Here is a 20,336-nt window from a genome sequence, read left to right on the forward strand (position 1 = left end):
TCCTGTGTCCAGGCTGGGCTCGGTCATCACAAAAGAGTCACAAGAAGGACTTCTAGAGTGCAGAGTTTAAATGGAGCATGAGGGAAACCACATCCGGTTTCTCAGAGGCTCGGACCTCATCACACTGACATGTTTCAAGCGGCGTCACACGCTGGCAAACTCAGGAAATGTTTGTGAGAGTCCTTTTGCGCTGAAACTTCACCTGAAGTTCTGGGTGGTGTTTTCCTGCCATGGACGTGCTTTTGCTCAGAAACCAGTGAGAGCATATAGTCTTTTGACAGCATTTAATGCCAATTGACTTCACAAAGCAATTCAGGCCAGAACTGTTTTATTGAACAGAGATAAGAAAATATCTTCAAATCAATGATAATAAAGCTTGAATTTGTCAAATAGCTCAGAGTTGCTGGTTCTAAATCAAGTTTCTTTTATTAAAAAAATATTTATATTAATGCATTTAATGGTAAGAGAACAAAAATGACAAATCAGTACATTAGGGGTGAAATAGATAAAAGTGGAAACATTGAGGTGAATGTTTTTTTTTTGTTTGTTTGTTTAGCTTTTCACCAGTGAACAACATGTAAAGAGAATTGCTTGTATAGCATCAGGCAGTAATTAATTCAAAAGATTTTAGAAAAAGGTCTGATTTTCAGTGATGAGAAAAAACAGGTTTCAAACATTCATCTTCATTATTTTTAATGTCACTGCCCCCAAAAAGCTTTTAGAAACTCTATATGTTTAGAAAGTTGTAGTGAAATCATTTCCTTGATTTTTGTTTTACATTTTTATTTTTTAGTTTACTTGATGACTGTCTTCAAAAAATGATAGAGAAACTAATTAAATTTAGTGAGTAAGATGGAAAAACAAAAGTAAATTTGTCTGATTCATTCTGCAACTGATTATTGTGAAGGAAAAATCAAAAACGGTGCGCAAGCCTTCAGCAAAGAGTGGGCGGTGCAGGTTTCTGACATCATCTCAGTGATTTAAAACTAAAGAATCACATTTACAACGAAAAATAAAAAATAAAACATGAATTGAACCCAAAGGAAAATGTTAGAATTGACTTGCTGGGATTTATTTTAGAACAACATTTTTTTACTCATAATTTATTCCTTTTCAGCTCTAAAACAAAATCATAGCTTGAATTATTAATGTGAAAAGCTTTCATCTGCAACAAATTCGGGAATTTTTCAGACACTTGTACGGCGTTTAGAAGAAAAAGGCTCCCCTTTTATGTCCTTTTTTAACTCCCCAGTGGCCTGGATTCATTTGTCGGAAAAAAAAGATTTTCCTCAAACGGGGCTTTTACAGTCCAGCAGTTCCAGGGCAGCGGGTGTGTGCCTGTTTACGCGTAATGTGCGCTCTGATGAGGGGATGGCTCTGTCATGTGTGGAGCCTATCGCGTTTCCTCCCCTCCTTGCATCAGACACACCTCCAGAATATGACTACTTACTATATCACAGGTTAGAAAGTGGAGCATGAGTGTGAGTCTCTGCACGTCAAATAAAAAGAAAAAATAACCTCTCACTCCGGTGGGCAAAAAAAGGAAAGAGAGAAAAAGTTTTTTGAGCAAAAAAGGAAGGTTTTTACTCCTCTGAACAACTGGAGTTGAAAATTCACATTATGCCTGTGCGCTTAGAGTCATAGGTGAGAAAAACAGTCCAGTTTCTGCTTTGTTTTTATTTATTTTTACCTTGTAAATGTTTTGATTTAATTGGACGCCTGCGCAAAACTTATGACATTTGGCACAGTGCGGGAGCGAGGCTGCAAATGGGCGGTATAGGTGGCAACCTCTACCTCAGCATGTTGAATGGGACTGAAACGCAAACTTTCGGAAAGAGCACCGACATCAGCAGTCACCTCCACCGCGGCGGCAAGGATCTGGCCGACTTTAAGATGGGGATTCAAGACGCCAGGTTTTACTATCCGGACTCGGTTCCAAGCGGCCAGGACGCGCTGTCTCTGCCCTACCACTCAGAACAGGCGATGGGAGCGTACGGACCACAGCCCGGCAGGTTTTACGCGCAGACGCTCGGCAGCTGTCCCTACAGCGGCGTGCGCTCTCCGCCGAGGAGCGGAGCCGCGCAGGGTTTCATTTCGACCGCAGGAGACGGGTTTCCTGCGGGAGGGAAAGACGGGTACGCATCTACCCCGGACAACTACCCGACGAGCTTTCAGCACGGCTACCAGCGATCGCCTCTCTACCCTTTACCTGGGCTACAGGTGTGCGGCAAAACGCAGGCGCTGCTCAATAACTATCCGCTGTGGGCCAAGTTCCACAAGTTCCAAACCGAGATGATAATTACCAAACAGGGCAGGTAAGCAGTTATCCATTTCCTTTCATCCAATAAAAACTGCAGTTATTCTTAAATTAATTTGAATGTTTTCCTCCAGCAAATTTTTCTTTTACGATGATAAACTTGATTCTAACAGCTCTTACAGCACATCAATGGTTGGAGCTGCTGCCAACTTTTTTAAACTACAAATTTAAAATACTTTTTAATTTGTGCAGAAAATACGCTAATCAAAGTTGCTGGTTTATAAACTTCTATTATACTTTTTTGTTTTGTTCTATAAATTAAAACTTGATTGATGCAACGGTTGTTTTAAAAGTGAATGAAGCTGTCACTTCTTGACCTTTGTACACCTTTCCCTTTAGCACAGCAGAAAACAGTCCTATAGAAAACAAAATATGATAAATAGTCTACTTTTTATCTTTAATTTGTATATTTCTGCTTCAAACTTAAGGTTTAGAAGTTTTTTCCTCCAATTTATCCAAGGTAGACTAAAAAAAGTGTCCAAGAGAAAAGAAAAACTGATGATAAGCAGCTGTTAAACAAAAAAAAACGTAATTTTCTGAAAATTGAAATGTTTGGATGAAATACAAAATTTTAGGCGCTCCCGGACTGGAAAGAGTTAGTGCTAGCGGGCTGTTCTGATGGGTCAACGAGCATCAAGATGCAGTCACGTCAATGAGCATTAATTCACTAATATGGCGCGTGCGTGGTTGACAGAAGGTTTCAGGCCAAAGGTTTCTCATGGCTTGGATCTTTGCAGAATACAGTAGCGTGAACATAATATGACAGTGATATTCCCATTGACTTCACTCATCTGAGGTTTTCCTCCAAAGCACTACAAGGCGTTTATGGATTTTGTTTCAATTTTTTATTCTGCTTTGGCCTTAATGCAGAATTTTGAATGTTTTCAAGCGCATAAATCCAGTTTCAAGGTGTATTCTTAGGCAGTGGTGCTGAAAGGCAACTTCTACTCTTTCTTTTAAGTAATTTAAATCAGATTTTGGTGTAAATTCTTCACATTTATCCATTTAATAGGTTCAAAAATCAACATTTTTATTAGTTTCTCTGAAATTATATTTTAAGATGAATTTCTTTGTATGCATTATTTCTGTCCAAGTCTGTGTGCGAGCATATGTGTGTGTTTGTTTATGTGCCCTTTCACAACTGACAGTGAGCAGTCATGGCAGTTTCCTTTGCAGAAACACTGGCTGTGTGTGGTCAGCAGCCTTTACCAGCGAAGCCATGCAGTTAATAGTGTTTTATTATAAAGCAGCTAATTTCAGAGATGCCTCAGAGCAAAGAAAGTGTCGCCTGCACAAAGTTGAGAGACTTTTTTTGTTCAGCAAACACTACCCACAATGACAACAGGGGCTGGGATCGTTGTGCAGAGGTGTGATCCTTCCACATGTGAGCTTCATGTGCAAAAGAAGTGAGAGAAAAGAAAGACCACGGACCACAAATGACAAAAATTCTGACATCCTTTCATCTAAAATTTCCCTTTGACAGTGAGAAGTGCACAACATTAGGTGATAGTAGTGACAGAAAAAAACATTTTTTTCTAAAGCAGCAAAAATTAAAATTAAAGGTAAAGTCGTGGCCTTCTTCGAAGTCCTTCTTAAACTTTTACTCCAGATTCAGGTTTAAAATAAAGGGCTGTGATTTTTTTTGGGAGTCTGCGAGTTCTGCAATGTTAATCAAAACACAGGTGTACATGGAAGCGAAGCACAGGAATGTGAAGCGAAGGGTCAAACACCACCAGGGCTTTAGATGGCTCTGCTGAGGAAGTGAGGGGAACCTTTGAAGTTCAGGAAGTAAAAGACTAGATTCTCTTTTTTTTCTGCTTTCTTCAGTCTCCGCTAGACTCTAGGTGTACAGCTCGACTCATCTCTCAGAAGTTTTGCTCACACACCACACCTGGCCTTTGAAATCTTGACGCATTTTTATGACTTGTAGCAAAGAGGGGCAAACTCATCTGCACCTCTCATGAGCTAAATTCAGATCACCTCACAGGTTGTTGCCTTCTTCTTGCAGCCTGCGCTTAACTGTGGCAAAGTTTACTAAAGCGGCTTGCGGCACGCAGCGTAAGAGCATTATTTGTCAGTCTGAAATCTTGGTCATTGATGTCAAAAAAATTCAAAAAATTCTAAAAAATAAAAAAATAATAATAATATTTTTTTCTCTACATTAAGGGATTTTTAACAGGATTAAAGGTGACAGAAGCTGAACACAAAAGAGAAGTATTTTCTCATTCTGTTCAGGCCAAATCCACACTACTTCTGAAATCATTTTTATTTGTTTTTTTCCCTTTCGTGGTTTCCAAGAAACACTTTTTTTCATAATTTTGTTTTTTGTTTACATGTCTATGAAAAGTTTTGAACTAATATTTTGTATTATGCAATGAAGTTTATTCTTTAGACTTCTTCAGAATGTTTAAAGGATCAGGCTTAATGTTGTTCTTTTGAAATACCTTTCTTGGAAAGATGGAATGATTAAGGTGGTACTTTACAAACAACTTTAAGGGAATTTATCGCCATCCTAACACGTTTAAGGGAAGTTTTACACCTAAAGGAATCATGCTTATTTGCTCTCTTTGCTCCACTGACTCTAAGCGGTCTAATGCGAGGTATCGCTTCAGAGAAAAAAATATTCCTTTGATTAGTTTTGTTCCTTTTTTTAATCACAAGCTGCAGGATCAGATAAACATGAAGTTTTGAGACAATGTACACACTAATAAGACACTATCTGACTTTCTCTGGCATTCAGTTGTGTTTTCCATCTTATAAAATTATCAAATTCATTATTAACAGTGTTTCATTTAGTCAGCAATACATTTTCACTCTTAGTGGACTTTTAAAAAATGTCTTTCCAAAGGAAATTAAAGTGGGTGTCTGATTTTTGCACATCACCTGAATAATCTTTGATCACTTCTTTGTTTATTTTTATGAAAATCATAAAAAGCAAAAAAAAGGTTCAAGTTACCTTTTTGGGGAATGTTTGGAGTCATATTTACTCATTTTCTGTCTTGTTGCCTGAAAGCAGAAGTGGGACTATTTCAAGGTTTTGACAGTATGACTAGTCATTTCCTGTTCAGCTGTCTATGGGTGCTTGTGCAGCTTTTCACAGAAACATTGAGTGTCAATATTTTCAACCCAATAAATGAGCACTTCCTTTTGTGCAAATAACCTCTGCCAATAATAATGTAGAGATACCACTAACAATGAGCTGTATGGTTAATAACTCTGATATCAACATATATTTTTTTAAGTCAATAAAATACAAACTGAATCCACATAAAGTATTTAAATGTGAGCTGGGTTTAGAGCTGTTTTAGGAAAAAAGAATGACTTAAGGTCTTTGACTTTAATGTGCTTACGACTGAGGACAAACCCAGACAAAGCAGCTCAGTAATGTTTTGACAAGTACAGACCAACGTGTGCATTTCAGCCTTTATATATTCATTGCTAATTTGGTTCAACATGGTTTAAACACATTTTAGCCACACTGCCACTATTTAAGATAAGATCAAGTTACTTTATTGATCCCAGCTTGGGAAATTCCGTGTACAGGCTCAATAACAAACAAACAATGAGTGACAAAATCAGGGAAGCAATCAGTCAGATAGCAGCTTTTAGAAAAACAGACATCAAATGAGTTTATCTATGGCAAATGGATGATGAGTTGTAAAGTCCAATGGAGTGAGGCAGGAATGATCTCCTCTGGCGGTTGGTGTGACAGTAAAGCTGCCTTAACCTCTTGGAAAAGCTGCTCCGCTGACCTTCAAGTACAGGATGGAGAGGATGTTCAGGATTGTCTATGATGGATGCGCGCTTATTCAAAGTCCTCCTTTCCATCACAGCTTCAAATGTGTCAATTTTGCACGCGATTACAGAGCCAGCCTTTCTATTCAGTTTGTTCAGTCTCTTTGTGTCACTGGCAGCTATGCTCCATTTCTATGAAAGACAAATGAAAAGTCCACTCGCATAAAGAGTCCAATCTTTCAGCTTCAACATTTTTACCATGCATTGCAAACCTTACAGATTAGGGAAATGTAGCTTCGGATGAATGATAACATCAGACATATTTATAGTGTGTCATTATTGTGAAAAAATAAAAGCATAAAGCAGAAGTAATTAAGCTTGTTGAGCCGCCCTCAGCAGCTATCTCTTAATTTTTTTATTTTCTTTAGGGCGTGAATTTTTATAGTGTGGGGAATCTGCAGCTGCTCCTTTGCCTTTCCCTTGGTTAGTTCCAGGAGTCAAATAAATTACTGCAAGATGCACAGATCTTTCCGCTGCAAACCATCACACCTCCACCACCATGCTTCACAGTTGGCATGAAGTTTTTAGATGCTGCGTTTGTTTGTTTTTTGCCGAATATGGTGATGTGAACAACGACTGAACATCTCTGAACCGTTCTTGCTCCTGAAGGCTTGTGGGTTGTTTAGATGCAGCTGCACAAACATAAACCAAGCGGTTTTTAAGACTTACAAAGCTTTTTGCTCCAAAGAAACAAATGCATCATGTAAACATTTTTTGTTTTAGTTCGTTTGTTATTTATTGCTTGTTTTAAATTTTTGCAACTTTAATTTTCTAAAATCTCTGTTGTTTTCTCTGCAATCTTTTACCCTGGAGAAGGATGGACTTTCAAAAGTTTGGAATAAGACAATAAGGTAACAGCAACAAAATATTAACCTAGTGTCTTTCCGAGTAGCAAGTACATTTCTTTAATGATCACTCTTGACAAAATGTTTAATACCCAGAAAAAAGCTGTCCTAACAAAGGCAGAGATTCGATTTTTGGAAAACAAATTAAATCAAATCAAACTTAATTTTTTAAAGCACTTTACATGACAGAAACATTTTTCAACTTAAAAAACATATTGAAAGACCTTCAAAGATTCAATTAAAAATAAAAATATTACAAAAATTGTTTAGTGAGTGAAGTTAAAGATAGATCTGACCTCTGCAAAAACGCAAAATGTAAATAATATATAATTGATACTTTATTTATCCCACAATGGGGAAATTCTTCTGTGGCCCCCCCACTCCTACTTACAGTCTTCAGATAGTAAAGAAACACTGAGAGATGTTGGACGACCTGCTCTACCGCCTGAGCTAAACTGCCGCCCTGTCTCTCTGTATTGCAGCTGAAAAGTCTGAGAGGTCTGTTAAAGTTGGTTGGATTTGGTAAAATGTATTTAAGTCTCTAGATTTTTTTCAGTCTTTTAGTTAAGGAAAACACAGCACACTTATTGGTTTTTCATCAAAAATGAACTATAATCTGATTGCTAAAAAACAATTGTTAAGAAATGACTCTTTTTAGTGTAATTTTAAAGTTTAGTGTTGTATAATCAAGATTTGTACATAAAAAAGAACACAAAAAATAATTTTGCTTTATATTATATCAATTTCTGCAGCTTCAATCTGAATATTCCTGCACATCAATACCTTTAACGCAAGAATCTATTTCCAGCGATAAAAAAAAAATTCTCTTTTTTTTTTTAAACTAAATTAAGGTCATTTTGGAGCCAAAGTGATTTGATGCATATTTGCATCAATAGTGGTTAAAGGGACGGTGAAGATTTGGAGCCTTTTCCCTACGTGCTAACAGAGACAGCCGGACTTGTTTGAATGTCTTGAAGACATTTCACCTCTCATATGCAATAAGTCAATACAGAAACAACAGGATAGTGTTCGTGTTGAAAGAGTGCTCATGTCCGGCAGCAGCTGTAGACTGGCATGTTTTCGTCACAGATGATCAAGCGCGAGCATGGTGACAAAAAACGGACCTGAGCTCCTGTCCGGATGAATCAGCGGGTGCACCCATGTAGAAAACTCCTCTCCCTGGTGAATCGCTGGTTACTCTCCTCCTTTCAAGCTTCTGCTTTCCATCCCCAGGACAAACCCTTCCTCCCCAGTCACTCCACCTTCTGCTCTTTGCTTTCCCTGTCTATAACCTCCACTTCCCCCCACGGTTTCCTCCTGCCTTCCACCCCTCTTCTCCCACTCCCTCCAACATCCAGTTTATTTAGCTGTTTTTTCCTTAAATGTCACTGTATCTGTATTACACGCTGGTTCACCACACTCTTTGGTCTCGACGGTATTTTGTCAGAAAAAACTACTGTTATGAGTCTTCATGTGCACAACACACCTGAGCAGGCTAAGAGCGAACAAGACATTTGTTGTTACTGTCATGTGTTCATGAGTCAGAGTGGCGTGTTGGCAGGTTGGGTCGCTGCATGAACAAAGCTCCTCTTCCTGCTGCGGTATGAACACGTTAGACAGTTAAAAAAACAAAACAGACCATTTCCCTATAAATATGGTGAAAAATAGTTGCGTCAAAGCTGTACTAATTACCAGATCTCTAAAAATATCCTCCTAAACCAATGTATGTGTCGCTTGCCTCCACTCTGAGCTTCTAGCCTGAAAGCCTCCCCCACATGCAAATGCTTTTCTGTGATGTGTTTACTACGGTTTCCCCCTATCTTCAGTTCTGATTTCCTATAAAAGCTTCATTATAAGTGAACTGACAATATGAGCGGAGTAAAACAATAACTTCTCATCGACTTTCGAGATTACTTTCGCCGTCACATGACTTTCTGTTTTCACTGGTATTGAGCACTGCATTGGAAGAGGAGCCGCTTCACCTGTTCTTTGCGAGCCACTGAAGAGCTGCTTGCATGATTGTGTTTCACTGACAGCCATGTGGCATCGTTCCTTTAGACCGGCAGTTCATTCTGAAAGACTCATCTAGGAGCCGTTGGGTTGCAGGGTTTGTCTGGCCAAAGAACATAAGAACAAACATTTTTTTAAACTAAATCTAGTCTAAAGCAGTAGTCAGAATTGAGATAAAATTTAAAAAAATACCTTGATTCATGTTGTTATAAATAATTACGATTTTTAATTGTGTCACACATAGGCAGCGCTCTGGATCATTTCCTTGTCAACTTTGTGTTCCCATGCGACAATGACCACATTTCTGTCTTAAACACAAATAAATGTCTTTAATGTATGACATAGTGGACCACTGTTAGCTGTGACCTCAGACTTTGTGTCCACTGTGGGTTTGTTGTTGCTCAGATTCAAGGAGAAAGGTAACCTTGCTTGTCAATTCTAGACATACGTTTTTACAATTTATGTAAAGGGGCTAAACAATTCTAACCTAAATTGTCATGTGATCTGTTCCCTGGAATCGCCTTAAAAACTACATGGAGTTAAACCAACATGCCTGTAAAAGCAATAGTGTAAGTAAATATATCCAATTACATATGCTAAACTATATTATTAAATTTGAAAATTAAAGTAGTAAGTAATGACGAACCTTCGGATATCCAGACTGAGTCAAAAACAAAGATTATGAGAGTCGGACAAAGTTCAGCAAGTAACCACTAGGAGGCGTGTCACACAGGCAAGTTAGTCCTTTTCAACTGTTTACAAAAGTCAATATGTGTAAGTGTAAAATGACTTGAGACAGAATCACTAACATGTCAGCAATAGGAAAAAATATATTTAAATAGCAAGGTTGTTTTTGCTCATGGTAAAGAGTAATGTCTTGATGATTCCAAAAAGCAGAAGTTTAAACTTGGACAGGTAATTTCAATGAAGAAAAAGTAAGTTGAATATAGTTGGGCTGCAGAGATCCATCCTCAGGGTTTAAATATGGTTTTGACTTCTCCTCTTGCACCACCACCTGGTCAAAGTTGAACAATTTCTTCATTAAACTAATGAGCAAAGACCAGTTAAATCAACTTCAGGTTCTCTTCTGTCATTTATTTTCATTTTTGGTTGTAACTTTGCCCAAAAACAAACAAAAGGTGTTTTTAAAAAGAGAGAAATAAAACCACTCCTGTGCAACAATGTGCTGGAGCCACAAGTTTCCCTCCTTCTTTTGTGACTCCTAACAACCTGCCAGTTTCAGTTTAATCATACTTGTTAGCACATATTTAAAACATTTAACTGCTTCATACATGGGGTTACTAAAGTCTTTTTAAAACCTGTGAAAAGAGTGAAAGAAAAAATCACTCACAACAGACTGAGATGTGCAAAAAATATGAGGATTTACTCTTTTCCTGCTTCTAAAAGCTTCCCTGTCTGTGCCACATGCATCAGCTGCGCCCGTCTGCGGCGGCGTCTTTGTGGTGTTGTCGTGCTGAGGCCAGGTCTTGCAGCTGCGTGTCATTTTCATTTGGTTTAACCCAGCCCCTTCTGCTCCTTCCCCCGGCCGTGAACCCGGGGCACCCTGACCTCCCGGTTACCTCGTCTCACTGAAGCCCTCGCTGGTCAGAATGAGTTCAACATATAAAGCCCCAGCAATCACGAGCATCTTTGAGGGCATCTTTTATTAACAGCAACATTAAATATTCACCTACAGTGTCACCCCCCGCCCCCATCCCTCCACTCCTACTCACAGTCTTCAGATAGTAAAGAATCATTGAGAGATGTTGGTTCGGATGGGGAGGTTCAGATGGGGATTTGTATTAAATAGCTATATATATATATATATATATATATATATATATATATATATATATATATATATATATATATATATATATATATATATATATATATATATATCCCAAATTGTTTGAGGTTGTAGCAGTGTCTCTCCTTGACTGCACACTTAACATTTCTGAATATGTTTGTTTTCTTGTGTTTATTCAGAAGAATGTTCCCCTTCCTGAGCTTCAATATCAGTGTTCTGGACCCCTCTGCCCACTACAACGTCTATGTGGACGTGGTTTTGGCAGATCAGCATCACTGGAGGTACCAGGGCGGCAAGTGGGTCCAATGTGGGAAAGCAGAGGGCAACATGCCAGGTAAAGTCCTAACAGAACACGTCAAACTTTTCCCTGATCACTGAAAAAGCATTTACAACACTTGTGTCATGGAGAAGATACTGCAAAGTAAAATTTAAAGTTTATGTACAAATTTAGATAAATGATAAGCCAAAAAAATATGGCACTTTATCTGAAAGCTTTAGTTATATATGAACTAAATAAATGATAGGTTTTGTAGTGGTTCCTGTAAATATAGATGGAGCTTGTTTGAGCCACGGCATCTCCTTAATGCTCTCTCACTGTCAGTCAGGGATCTGATAAACTGTGGACTTCCAATTTCCCTCCGGATGTTTATGTTCAACTTTTATGGCTTTTAATCAAACATTTTATAACATATCAAAGTGCATCAGACTCTGTGTCTTCAAAAGTTCTGTTTATACATAGTCTGAGACCCACATAAATGGTAAATATAGCAATTATGTACACATCCAAGGGCAAAAAGTAGAGGTATTAATAGTTGCTTTTGCAGTTATTGAGGAACAAAAAAGGATATTTGCTAAAAAATGTTTAATATTAACAATATTACCAATGAAAAGTGCATATTCTGTAAATCCATATTTGTCAAAATCTTTGTTAGATTTGGAGTTAGGCAGATCAATGAAAGCAAAACAATTGCCTAATTCACCAAAAAGAAAAACAAAATAGTAAAAGGTTAAGGTCAAGACACCAAGACAACAACCAAACCAGAATATCCAAATAGAATAAACATTGAAATAAGCAAAATCAGTTTCAATCACTTACTAATTTGGTGCATTTATCCTCAGAAAGAAAGAAAAAGCTGTAGAGATTGCATTTCGGATGTGATTGTTGGTAGACAAACCACAATTAAATAATAGAGAGCAGCTCTACTGGAAGGTGTTGTCACACATATGCCAGGTGTTGTAGAAAGGTAGGTGCTGATGTGCTCCTTGTGGAAACTGTGGTAAAACAGTTTCTCTCAATTAAATTTAATAAAACACTTTAGCAGCAAACACATGTAGAGTTAGTGTACCACTGTGGTAACACTGGAAACATTTTTGGTGCTTCTAGATCTCAACATTTCATTAAAATAATAAGGACAATAGCATACTTGACTGCTGCAACTGATGGCAATGTGGGGATCAAACCTCTGACTTTGCAAAATAAAAGGGAGGAAGTCACATTTTTTCTGTAGGAACAATAAAATATAGTATTGAAAACATGCTTTAAATGTAGGGCTGCACGATATGAGGAAAACCTGCTGTGCGATGTTAGTGATCAATATTGCGATGATTGATGCATGAACAAATAGCAGAACCAAAAAACAGCTAATACATCGTCTCCATTTCACTGCAACACCATTATTTAAATAGAAAAATGACCCTTGTCTACGCAGTAGACGAACATCTAAGGGATCGCAGTTTACACCGTCTTTCGCGATCTGTGTATCGCACAGGCTGACATTGCGACAATAATAATAATTTTGCGATTTATTGTGCAGGCCTAATAAATGTATTTGTGTGGCTGCAGGGAACAGAATGTACATGCACCCCGACTCTCCAAACACTGGAGCTCACTGGATGAGACAGGAAGTGTCTTTCAGCAAGCTCAAGCTCACCAACAACAAGGGCAGCACCAACAACACAGCTCAGGTACCATCTGAGATCCTCCTTCCAACCCTCACAGCATTGTCATGGAAAACTTTAAAGGTCACATCTTGGGGTTTCGCCTCCAGATGATCGTCCTCCAGTCTCTTCATAAGTACCAGCCTCGTCTTCACATCGTGGAGGTGAAGGAGGACGGCTCTGAGGATCCCTTCCTGTCATCCAAAGCACAGACCTTCGTTTTCCCTGAGACTCAATTCATCGCTGTCACTGCTTATCAGAATGCAGACGTGAGTCACTATGCCAACTTTAAATCCTAATTCACTAAAGCTCACTTTTTTCCTTTTCCCACAGAGAATAGTGATGAGTTGCATGGTTTTTCTTTGACTAATACAGCAGCTTGATCCTTTACCACTGGAGATATCACCGCTGACATCTATATAACACACAATCTTTGACTTACTGTAACTGTAAGTCAAAGACTGTTTATGCAATCAACGTTAATCAGTTGATTCTGACAAAAAATAAATTTGCATTGATACACAACACATTACTTAGATAAAGTGTTGCATAACAGCGCAAAGCTGCTTTTCTTTGTGACAGAATCAGCTGATTTACGTTGATTGCGTATGCACTTCACAACTTTAAAGTGTTGCATATCAGTGCAAAGACATTTTCCATTTACACTAATTGCGTAAATAGTTAAATAGTTACAGTAGTTGAAAAAACGTCAACCCTCGAGCTAAAGCTCTGGTGTTAAAAATAATGTTTTCAAGATGGCTTATGATGGAAATTGCTTTGTTGTGAGGTTCATAGATGCATACATTAAAAATACATATGGAGACTCACATCTTAGCTTGAGTTAGTGGGATGGGACACGTCAATTTCAGCGCGGAGTTCCCTCATCACAGGTGACCACAGAATCTCGGCCTTTCATGTACTGTCTTCAGTACACCTCTCAGAAACTGCACCAGTTTCTTTTGATGCAGAATAGAAAAGATGAGGAAAGAGCCAGGCCATTTCTGTCGAAGTGTTTACCCACAGTGTGGTCCTAAAGATCAAGTGGTTCCAGTATCAGAAGAAATAGCATCCTAACCTCATTAATAATTAGTCAGTGACCTCTTTTTCTAACTCCATTGTGACTCTTTGCTTCTGCTGTTTTCTCTTGCACACGTTCTCATCGCCTCCCCTCTATTCCCAACACAGATCACTCAGCTGAAAATAGACCATAACCCCTTCGCTAAAGGTTTCCGAGACAATTACGACACGTAAGTCATCTGTAAACTGCTTCATTTGTAAAGTGCAGTGAATCCTGTATTGTGTGAACCTTGCATGGCTGAGAAAACTGTATTTCTGCTAGCAAGTAAATGCCTAAGTACTTGTATCACCTTTTCAATATTAAAATAGATGCAATTACTGCCCTGCTGCTGAGCACACTGCAGGGAAAGGGTGTGAAAGGCTGTGAGATGTTTGATAGTTGTTTGAGGTTTAGGCAGGAAATAACACCTTCTTCTTTTTCTTCTTCCTCTCACACGCTCTTCTCTGCCCTCTTCCTCCTTACCTCATGGCCAGGCTTTATGCTCCTCCTGACTCTGAGCGCCTCACCCCCTCCCCCATAGAGAGCCAGCAGCTGCTGCCAGGGGGCTGCTACCCCCAAGGTTACCTCTCTGAACAGTACATGAGCCCGCTTCCTCAGAGCCGCTTCTACAGCCGGGACCCCATGGGCATGAGCCAGCAGCACAAAGACGCGCCCGCCAGCCCCGGACCCCACAGCCGGTGGTACCTGACACCACAGCAGACTGTGGCCCCAAACCGGCTTGACTTCGCTTCCCCTTATGAGGGGGACTTCACGGGAAATGGTTTCTACAAGCCTTTCCCCCTGCAGACATCTGCACACCATGCCCTCAGCTACTACCCAGACCACCATTTTGCTTCCTCCAGTGTGTCTGTTTCAGGAGCCACCTCTACAGGCTGGACCACCAGCAGACCCACTCCACAGTACCTCAGTCACCCCAACAAACCCGGTCCCAGTCTGGGTTGGTATAGACCCATATCATCTTCGTCCTCCTCGTCATCATCTTCTACTTCACCTGGACATCCTAGGCTGCATCCTCCACCCCTCCTTGAGTCCCTGCAGCCTCCCCTTCCACAGGATAAGGCCAAAGACAGTGTGGGGGTGGAGGACCCCTGGCTCGAACCACCTTCTGTGAAATCCGCAGACTCAGTTGACTCAGGGCTGTTTGAGGGCGGTGTGGGGGACAGCAAGAAGAGGAGGGTGTCACCCTACACGTCCAGCACTGAAAACTCCCCACCTCCGCGCAGCGCAGAAGTCTGCGACAAAGACAGCAACAGCGATGCAGACTACTATAGCTATTACACCCACTGAAGACCTCCCACGTCCATGCAGTCACTCCTGAAACCCCCTTACTGACCTCAAAGACACACATGAGTAACATCACCACACAGATCCTCATCTGAGGCCCCAGCTCCCGAGACTCTCAAAAGTCTCAGATGATGGCAGAAGGAACTTTCAAGGAATCTGTCAAAGTGAATAGAAGCGGATGTGACCGCGACACTGCCCTGCAGTCACGCAGTAACACCAAGCAGACAAACAGAGGTGTGACTTAAGTCTTTGAAACATCTGGAGATTTGAAAAAAAAAAAAAAAACGAACAAAAAAGAAGAGATCTGCATATCTGCCCTCTGACAGATGCCTGCGGGGATTGTCTGTTCTTTCTGCATCAAACACTCTCTGCCTCTTTTGCCATGTCTTGTCTGTGTCTTCCTTTAACCCCCAACCATTCGCACATCTCTTCACAATATGTTCACGTTCATCTCCCCTGTTAATACTTGGCAAAAAAACACTTCCCACTCTCCAATTAGACCCAGTGCAAATGGAGTAGCTCCCACTAGTGGTCAGTGAAGAGCACTGTAGGCGGATGGCTCAGAGGTCAAAGTGTTTGAGGATGTTCAGGGGAGGTAAGACTGTTTAGCATGTTCTGAGGTAATGTTTATCATTTTGGCCTTTTGTATATATGTATATCTTTGTCTGTGTAAGAAAATAAAGATCTACAGCAGGTAGACACAACAAATCCAACAACTTTTATAGGAGCAACTAAGACACAAAGGACCAGTTACTAATGAGCAACAATAAAATAAAACCTCACACTGAAGTATGAATCTGCAGTTTAAAATAATCTGCTGCCTTTTTCTTCCAAACCAAATGTATCAAAAGTTACTAGTTGCAATCGTTTCACTTTTTGTCAAAAACAATTTGTTCTCTGTTCTTAAACCTTGTGGGGGAAATATTATTTTCTTAATTGATTTGATCAATTTAAAAATATAATAATATGATAATATGATGATGCAATTGATCATAATGTTATTTATACAAGATGTGTGCACCTTTAAAACGAAGTGAAGATGTAGTATTTGTTATAACTTGGGTTCTGACATAGGATGTGTACGTCTGTGATTGTCCTGCCATTGTACTTTGACTCCCGGTTATTCGCCTTCCTGCTATTGATTCAATTTGCTCCCATTCTTCTGGTGGTGTTTCATTCGGTCCTGTGCATTTCATTTTGGATTTCTCGATTGCAGAGTCCATTGAAAGTTTTTGATTGATAACTGAATAACCCCAAAAATGTTGAAAATACACGTTCTGAAAACTTTCCATGGCCATGATACTATTGAGATCGTTTTTGTACAGTTTCTCTGGAATTGAAATTACAAAAGAGTTCTGTCTCCTGCGTTAAATGTCTTTTTATTCTCTTCAAATGACACAACATTTGTGCAGAGTTTGCAAAACACCAAAGATTCAGGTGGGATGGTTTAGGTCAACATTATGCTCTTTAAAACCAATAATCATTCATATAGAGATTATTACACAGGGTTCACATATTAAGACACTTTTTGCGTTGCACAAACATCCATGGATAAAAAAAAGAGAGCCAGAAATAATCAAGAAAAAGTAGTGGACTTAAAAAAAGCCTCAACTTTACAGTTTAAAGATTTTAGGCACTTCATTTTTCAGAGTTCCTCAAGTCAGTGTCATCACTTTAGACCGGGGGTCGGCAACCTGTACCTCTCAAAGAGCCATTGGGATCAGTTTCCCACAAAAATGAAAGCACAGGGAGCCGCAAGACTAGGGGTGTTGAAAAAAATTGTTTCGCCGTTATATCGCGATAGTTCATTTGGCGATACTTGTATTGATTCAAAATGCTGTCAAGATATTTATTTAATTATTTATTTTTAATTATTTGTGAGCGTGATGTTTCCTTTGATTTTTTGTCCACTCGTTTCTATATTTTTTCTTCTGTAACCCTTGTGCTATCCTAGGCACTTTAACGTTGGGAGTTGGGTCATCTAGACCCACTAGACAGTGCTCTGAACCTTTTTTCTTCAATGATTTGTGATCTTCACTGGTGTCCATGGATTACATGAAATCTTTCCACCTTTATCCACCTTTGTCATGGTAGGGAGAACACGACAATGTAAGGGTGGGGTCATCTAAGATAGCACAAGGGTTAAATCCAGTAAACCCAATTAAGTATATCAATTTTATGAATAACAACTACTTTTTATTAGGATGCAGCTGTTAGTTTGTTGCGGGTCTGGAATCATCAGCGGTAAATCTAAGCCCCGCCCCCACCTCTCTACCTGTTCACATCCTCTGCAGCTTCAAGTTGTTTTCCCCCGCTTGCAAGCCCCCCCTCCAGCGTGTTCTACACAGACAGCGCAACATACGGTCATCATAGCAGCAAGTTGACAGGATAGTAGAGGCGCCATAACGCAAATTTAATTTATTTTATGCGAAAATGGGTGGTTTCAGGCTAGGAAAAAAACTTTGGATATTTTGTGTCCCCCACGAGATTGCCACTGACTGTCATTTTAGAAGTACTTTCCTTCCCATAACAGACAGAGAGCCGCAGCACAGGGCTGAAAGAGCCACATGCAGCTCCGGACCACTGCTTTAGATGCAGTGTATCAAAAATGAGGTCCACACTGTGGACTCATGAAGGAAATAGTTTTCATTTCATTTGTCACACAAGTCACAAATATCCATTGTAGCAGTCAGGTAGTTCTATTAACTGAATGTCATTTATTTTTTTAAACGATATAAAACAACTTCACTTAAAATCACTCAAAATCTGTTCTTTTGTGGGGATTTAAAGAGCATAGGATAAATCAAATATATCCAGGGACTGCACATTGACAACAAACTACAAACTTGTTTGTCTTCAAGGTTCTGACCCACAGCAGTAAGTCAATGTGGAAAGTTCTCATATAAGTCAAAAGCAGCTTTAATAGCATGGCAAGTTTTACATAAATGTTGCAGCTGGTTAAAGCTTTGGAACAAGATTTTATTACCTTAGCTGTACTCAAAGCTAAATTGCTTTTGTTCACTTTTTGGCTGATCCCATCAGGAATCAAATGGTTTGGCAAAGATTTTTACACCAGATGCCCTTCCTGAAACAACCCTGTATTTTATCTGGGCTAGAAAATGTCAGAGGTGGACCCAGACTTGTGCCCCCATTGGCTTCATAGTTAGGCAGAAGTGTGAAAGTTTCCCAGGGGGCCAGTTCTTTGCTTAACCAACTGAGCCATCCAGCCGAACCCCAAAGCTAAATTGTGGCGATTTAAAACTTTTTTTTACATTTTGATTGCAAAAGATAACTAGTTTTCTATTTTTAAGCAAATATATGCTTTTAAGATTAGCTATATCTGCAACCTGAGGCTCCGGAGCCACACATGGCTCTTTTACCCCTCTATTGTGGCTCTTTGGTTGAAGAAACCTCGACAAGGTCTCAGCGGGTTAGTAAAGTAAAGAATGACTAAATAGGAAAGTGTAAGAATTCCTCTAATTATACCCAAACGACTGATATCTGTCAGGAATTGATGGATGAGGACCCAGTTTGTGAGAGACCAGAGTCAGTGTCGGAAATGTAATCATTTAATAAATAAATCTAAATATGACAGAAACCAGAGAGAACCAAAACAGAAAATGTAAAGAAGGGATAATTAAGGGATAAATAACACGAATTAAGACAGCTGTGGATGATTTAAAAGCTAAACCTAATGTGACAAAACATGACAAAAAACGAAGATCCTAAAATCACAAAAATCCTTGTGCATAATCATCTCACAATTAATCTTGAGCAAATTAGTTACAGTTTACTTTTTTTTTTAATTACCACCCTGCAATAGTGGCCTGTTCAAGGTGTACGCCTTTGTCCAACAGTTGCTGGGATAGGCTCCAGCAACCCCATGACCCTAAAAAGGATTAAGTGGGTTCAGAAGATGGATGGATGGATGGATGGATGGATGGATGGATGGATGGATGGATGGATGGATGGATGGATGGATGGATGGATGGATGGATGGATGGATGGATGGATGGATGGATGGATGGAAGAAATCTCTCAATTTACAATAATACTATCTCAAGATTGTAATAGATTACGTGAGTCCTGTTTTACTTTTAAATTACTTTCTGTGTTCAATCTGCAAAGTAAAGCAAAACACCTCAAGTGACGAACATATCACAAAGTATAGTACAGTTATGACTAAATAGTATTAGTTTAGTGAAAGTACATTTTGCAGATTTAAAGGAGGAACCTTCAGCTTTAGACCTTGTAGTTAATAAAAATGACAATAGAGGTTAACAATAAAGTTAACAATAAGAAAAAGAGACCAAAAGAGGGGACCTGAGGCCTGTGTGCTTAAGAAACACTAAAAAAATGCTTTTTGAGAAAAGAATATATTTTTGGTATCTTTTCATTTGGTAATTCTCATGCGTTCACTGCATTGAACAACTAAACTGAAGTGTCATAAAAGAGCTGGTGAAGATGTAATGTGAAAATATTACTTAAAATTATTAGTAAAGCCTGACACTGCATTACGCCACAACCAGTGTTACTTTAACTTATTACTGTAGAAAATTAAATAAACAAAAAATCTTAAAGCAAAACAACGAGGAAAAAAGCCCCCAGAGCTGTGTTGCAGCAGCTAGAATGTATACATTTATTCACACATAACATTTTCTTTACTCATCACTTTTGTAATGGGATACTCCCAACATGATACTCCCAATTGGACCATCAGCTGGATTTAGGATTAGGACACTCACTTGTGGATAAGGGACATGGCACTGACACTTGCAGTGCATGGTAAACAGGAAGCACAAAGTGACCCAACAGACAGTCTGAATTTCCCCTCGGTCTGAGGATCTATCACGTGGTGACACTGCTTGACAGAGGCTCCACTCTAAGTCTGGTGACAAAAATAAAGAGTGAGGCTAAAGTCGCGGCTGATCACAGGTCTGTGTCTCAGTCCTCACCAGGTGTGCTAATGGACATGGACAACACTGGGGGCAACAGACGGCCCTCTGTGTCAAGCAAGGCTAATTTGTTATTTACAGAGACAGACATAAAATTACTCACAGTTTATAGAGGGCTTTAAGTGTTTTATTTTTTTGCACTTTCATAAAATTCTGAAAATGTTCAGCTTCAGACGTTTAAGACTAGGCTGTTGTAGAAATTTAATCAGCCTTATATTTAGATCCGACTAAATATATGGGATTTTTATTTAAATAACTTATACGTTCTATTCTAATAACATCACAAAGGCACAATTCATTAAAA

The 20,336-nt window shown here is 39.2% G+C and overlaps 1 protein-coding gene across 1 annotated transcript; it reads left to right on the forward strand.

The window, feature by feature from the left end:
* The first annotated feature begins 1,446 nt into the window (after positions 1-1,446).
* Positions 1,447-16,442, forward strand: tbx21 (T-box 21). Its single transcript, XM_004080643.4, has 6 exons — positions 1,447-2,315; positions 10,957-11,111; positions 12,621-12,742; positions 12,826-12,984; positions 13,901-13,962; positions 14,267-16,442. The coding sequence occupies exons 1-6, from the start codon at positions 1,768-1,770 to the stop codon at positions 15,078-15,080; spliced, it is 1,860 nt and encodes a 619-aa protein (XP_004080691.1). The 5' UTR covers positions 1,447-1,767; the 3' UTR covers positions 15,081-16,442.
* Positions 16,443-20,336: the final 3,894 nt, after the last annotated feature.

The sequence above is a fragment of the Oryzias latipes genome, chromosome 19 (assembly GCF_002234675.1).
Source record: "Oryzias latipes chromosome 19, ASM223467v1".
Classification (NCBI taxonomy): domain Eukaryota; kingdom Metazoa; phylum Chordata; class Actinopteri; order Beloniformes; family Adrianichthyidae; genus Oryzias; species Oryzias latipes.

What these genes read in the sequence shown, in the direction of transcription:
- tbx21 (XM_004080643.4), top strand. Translation starts at nt 1,768, where the DNA reads ATGGGCGGTATAGGTGGCAACCTCTACCTCAGCATGTTGAATGGGACT. An exon ending in ATAATTACCAAACAGGGCAG is followed by an intron (nt 2,316 to 10,956) that starts GTAAGCAGTTAT and finishes GTGTTTATTCAG; the next exon opens with AAGAATGTTCCCCTTCCTGA. An exon ending in TTCCGAGACAATTACGACAC is followed by an intron (nt 13,963 to 14,266) that starts GTAAGTCATCTG and finishes CCTCATGGCCAG; the next exon opens with GCTTTATGCTCCTCCTGACT.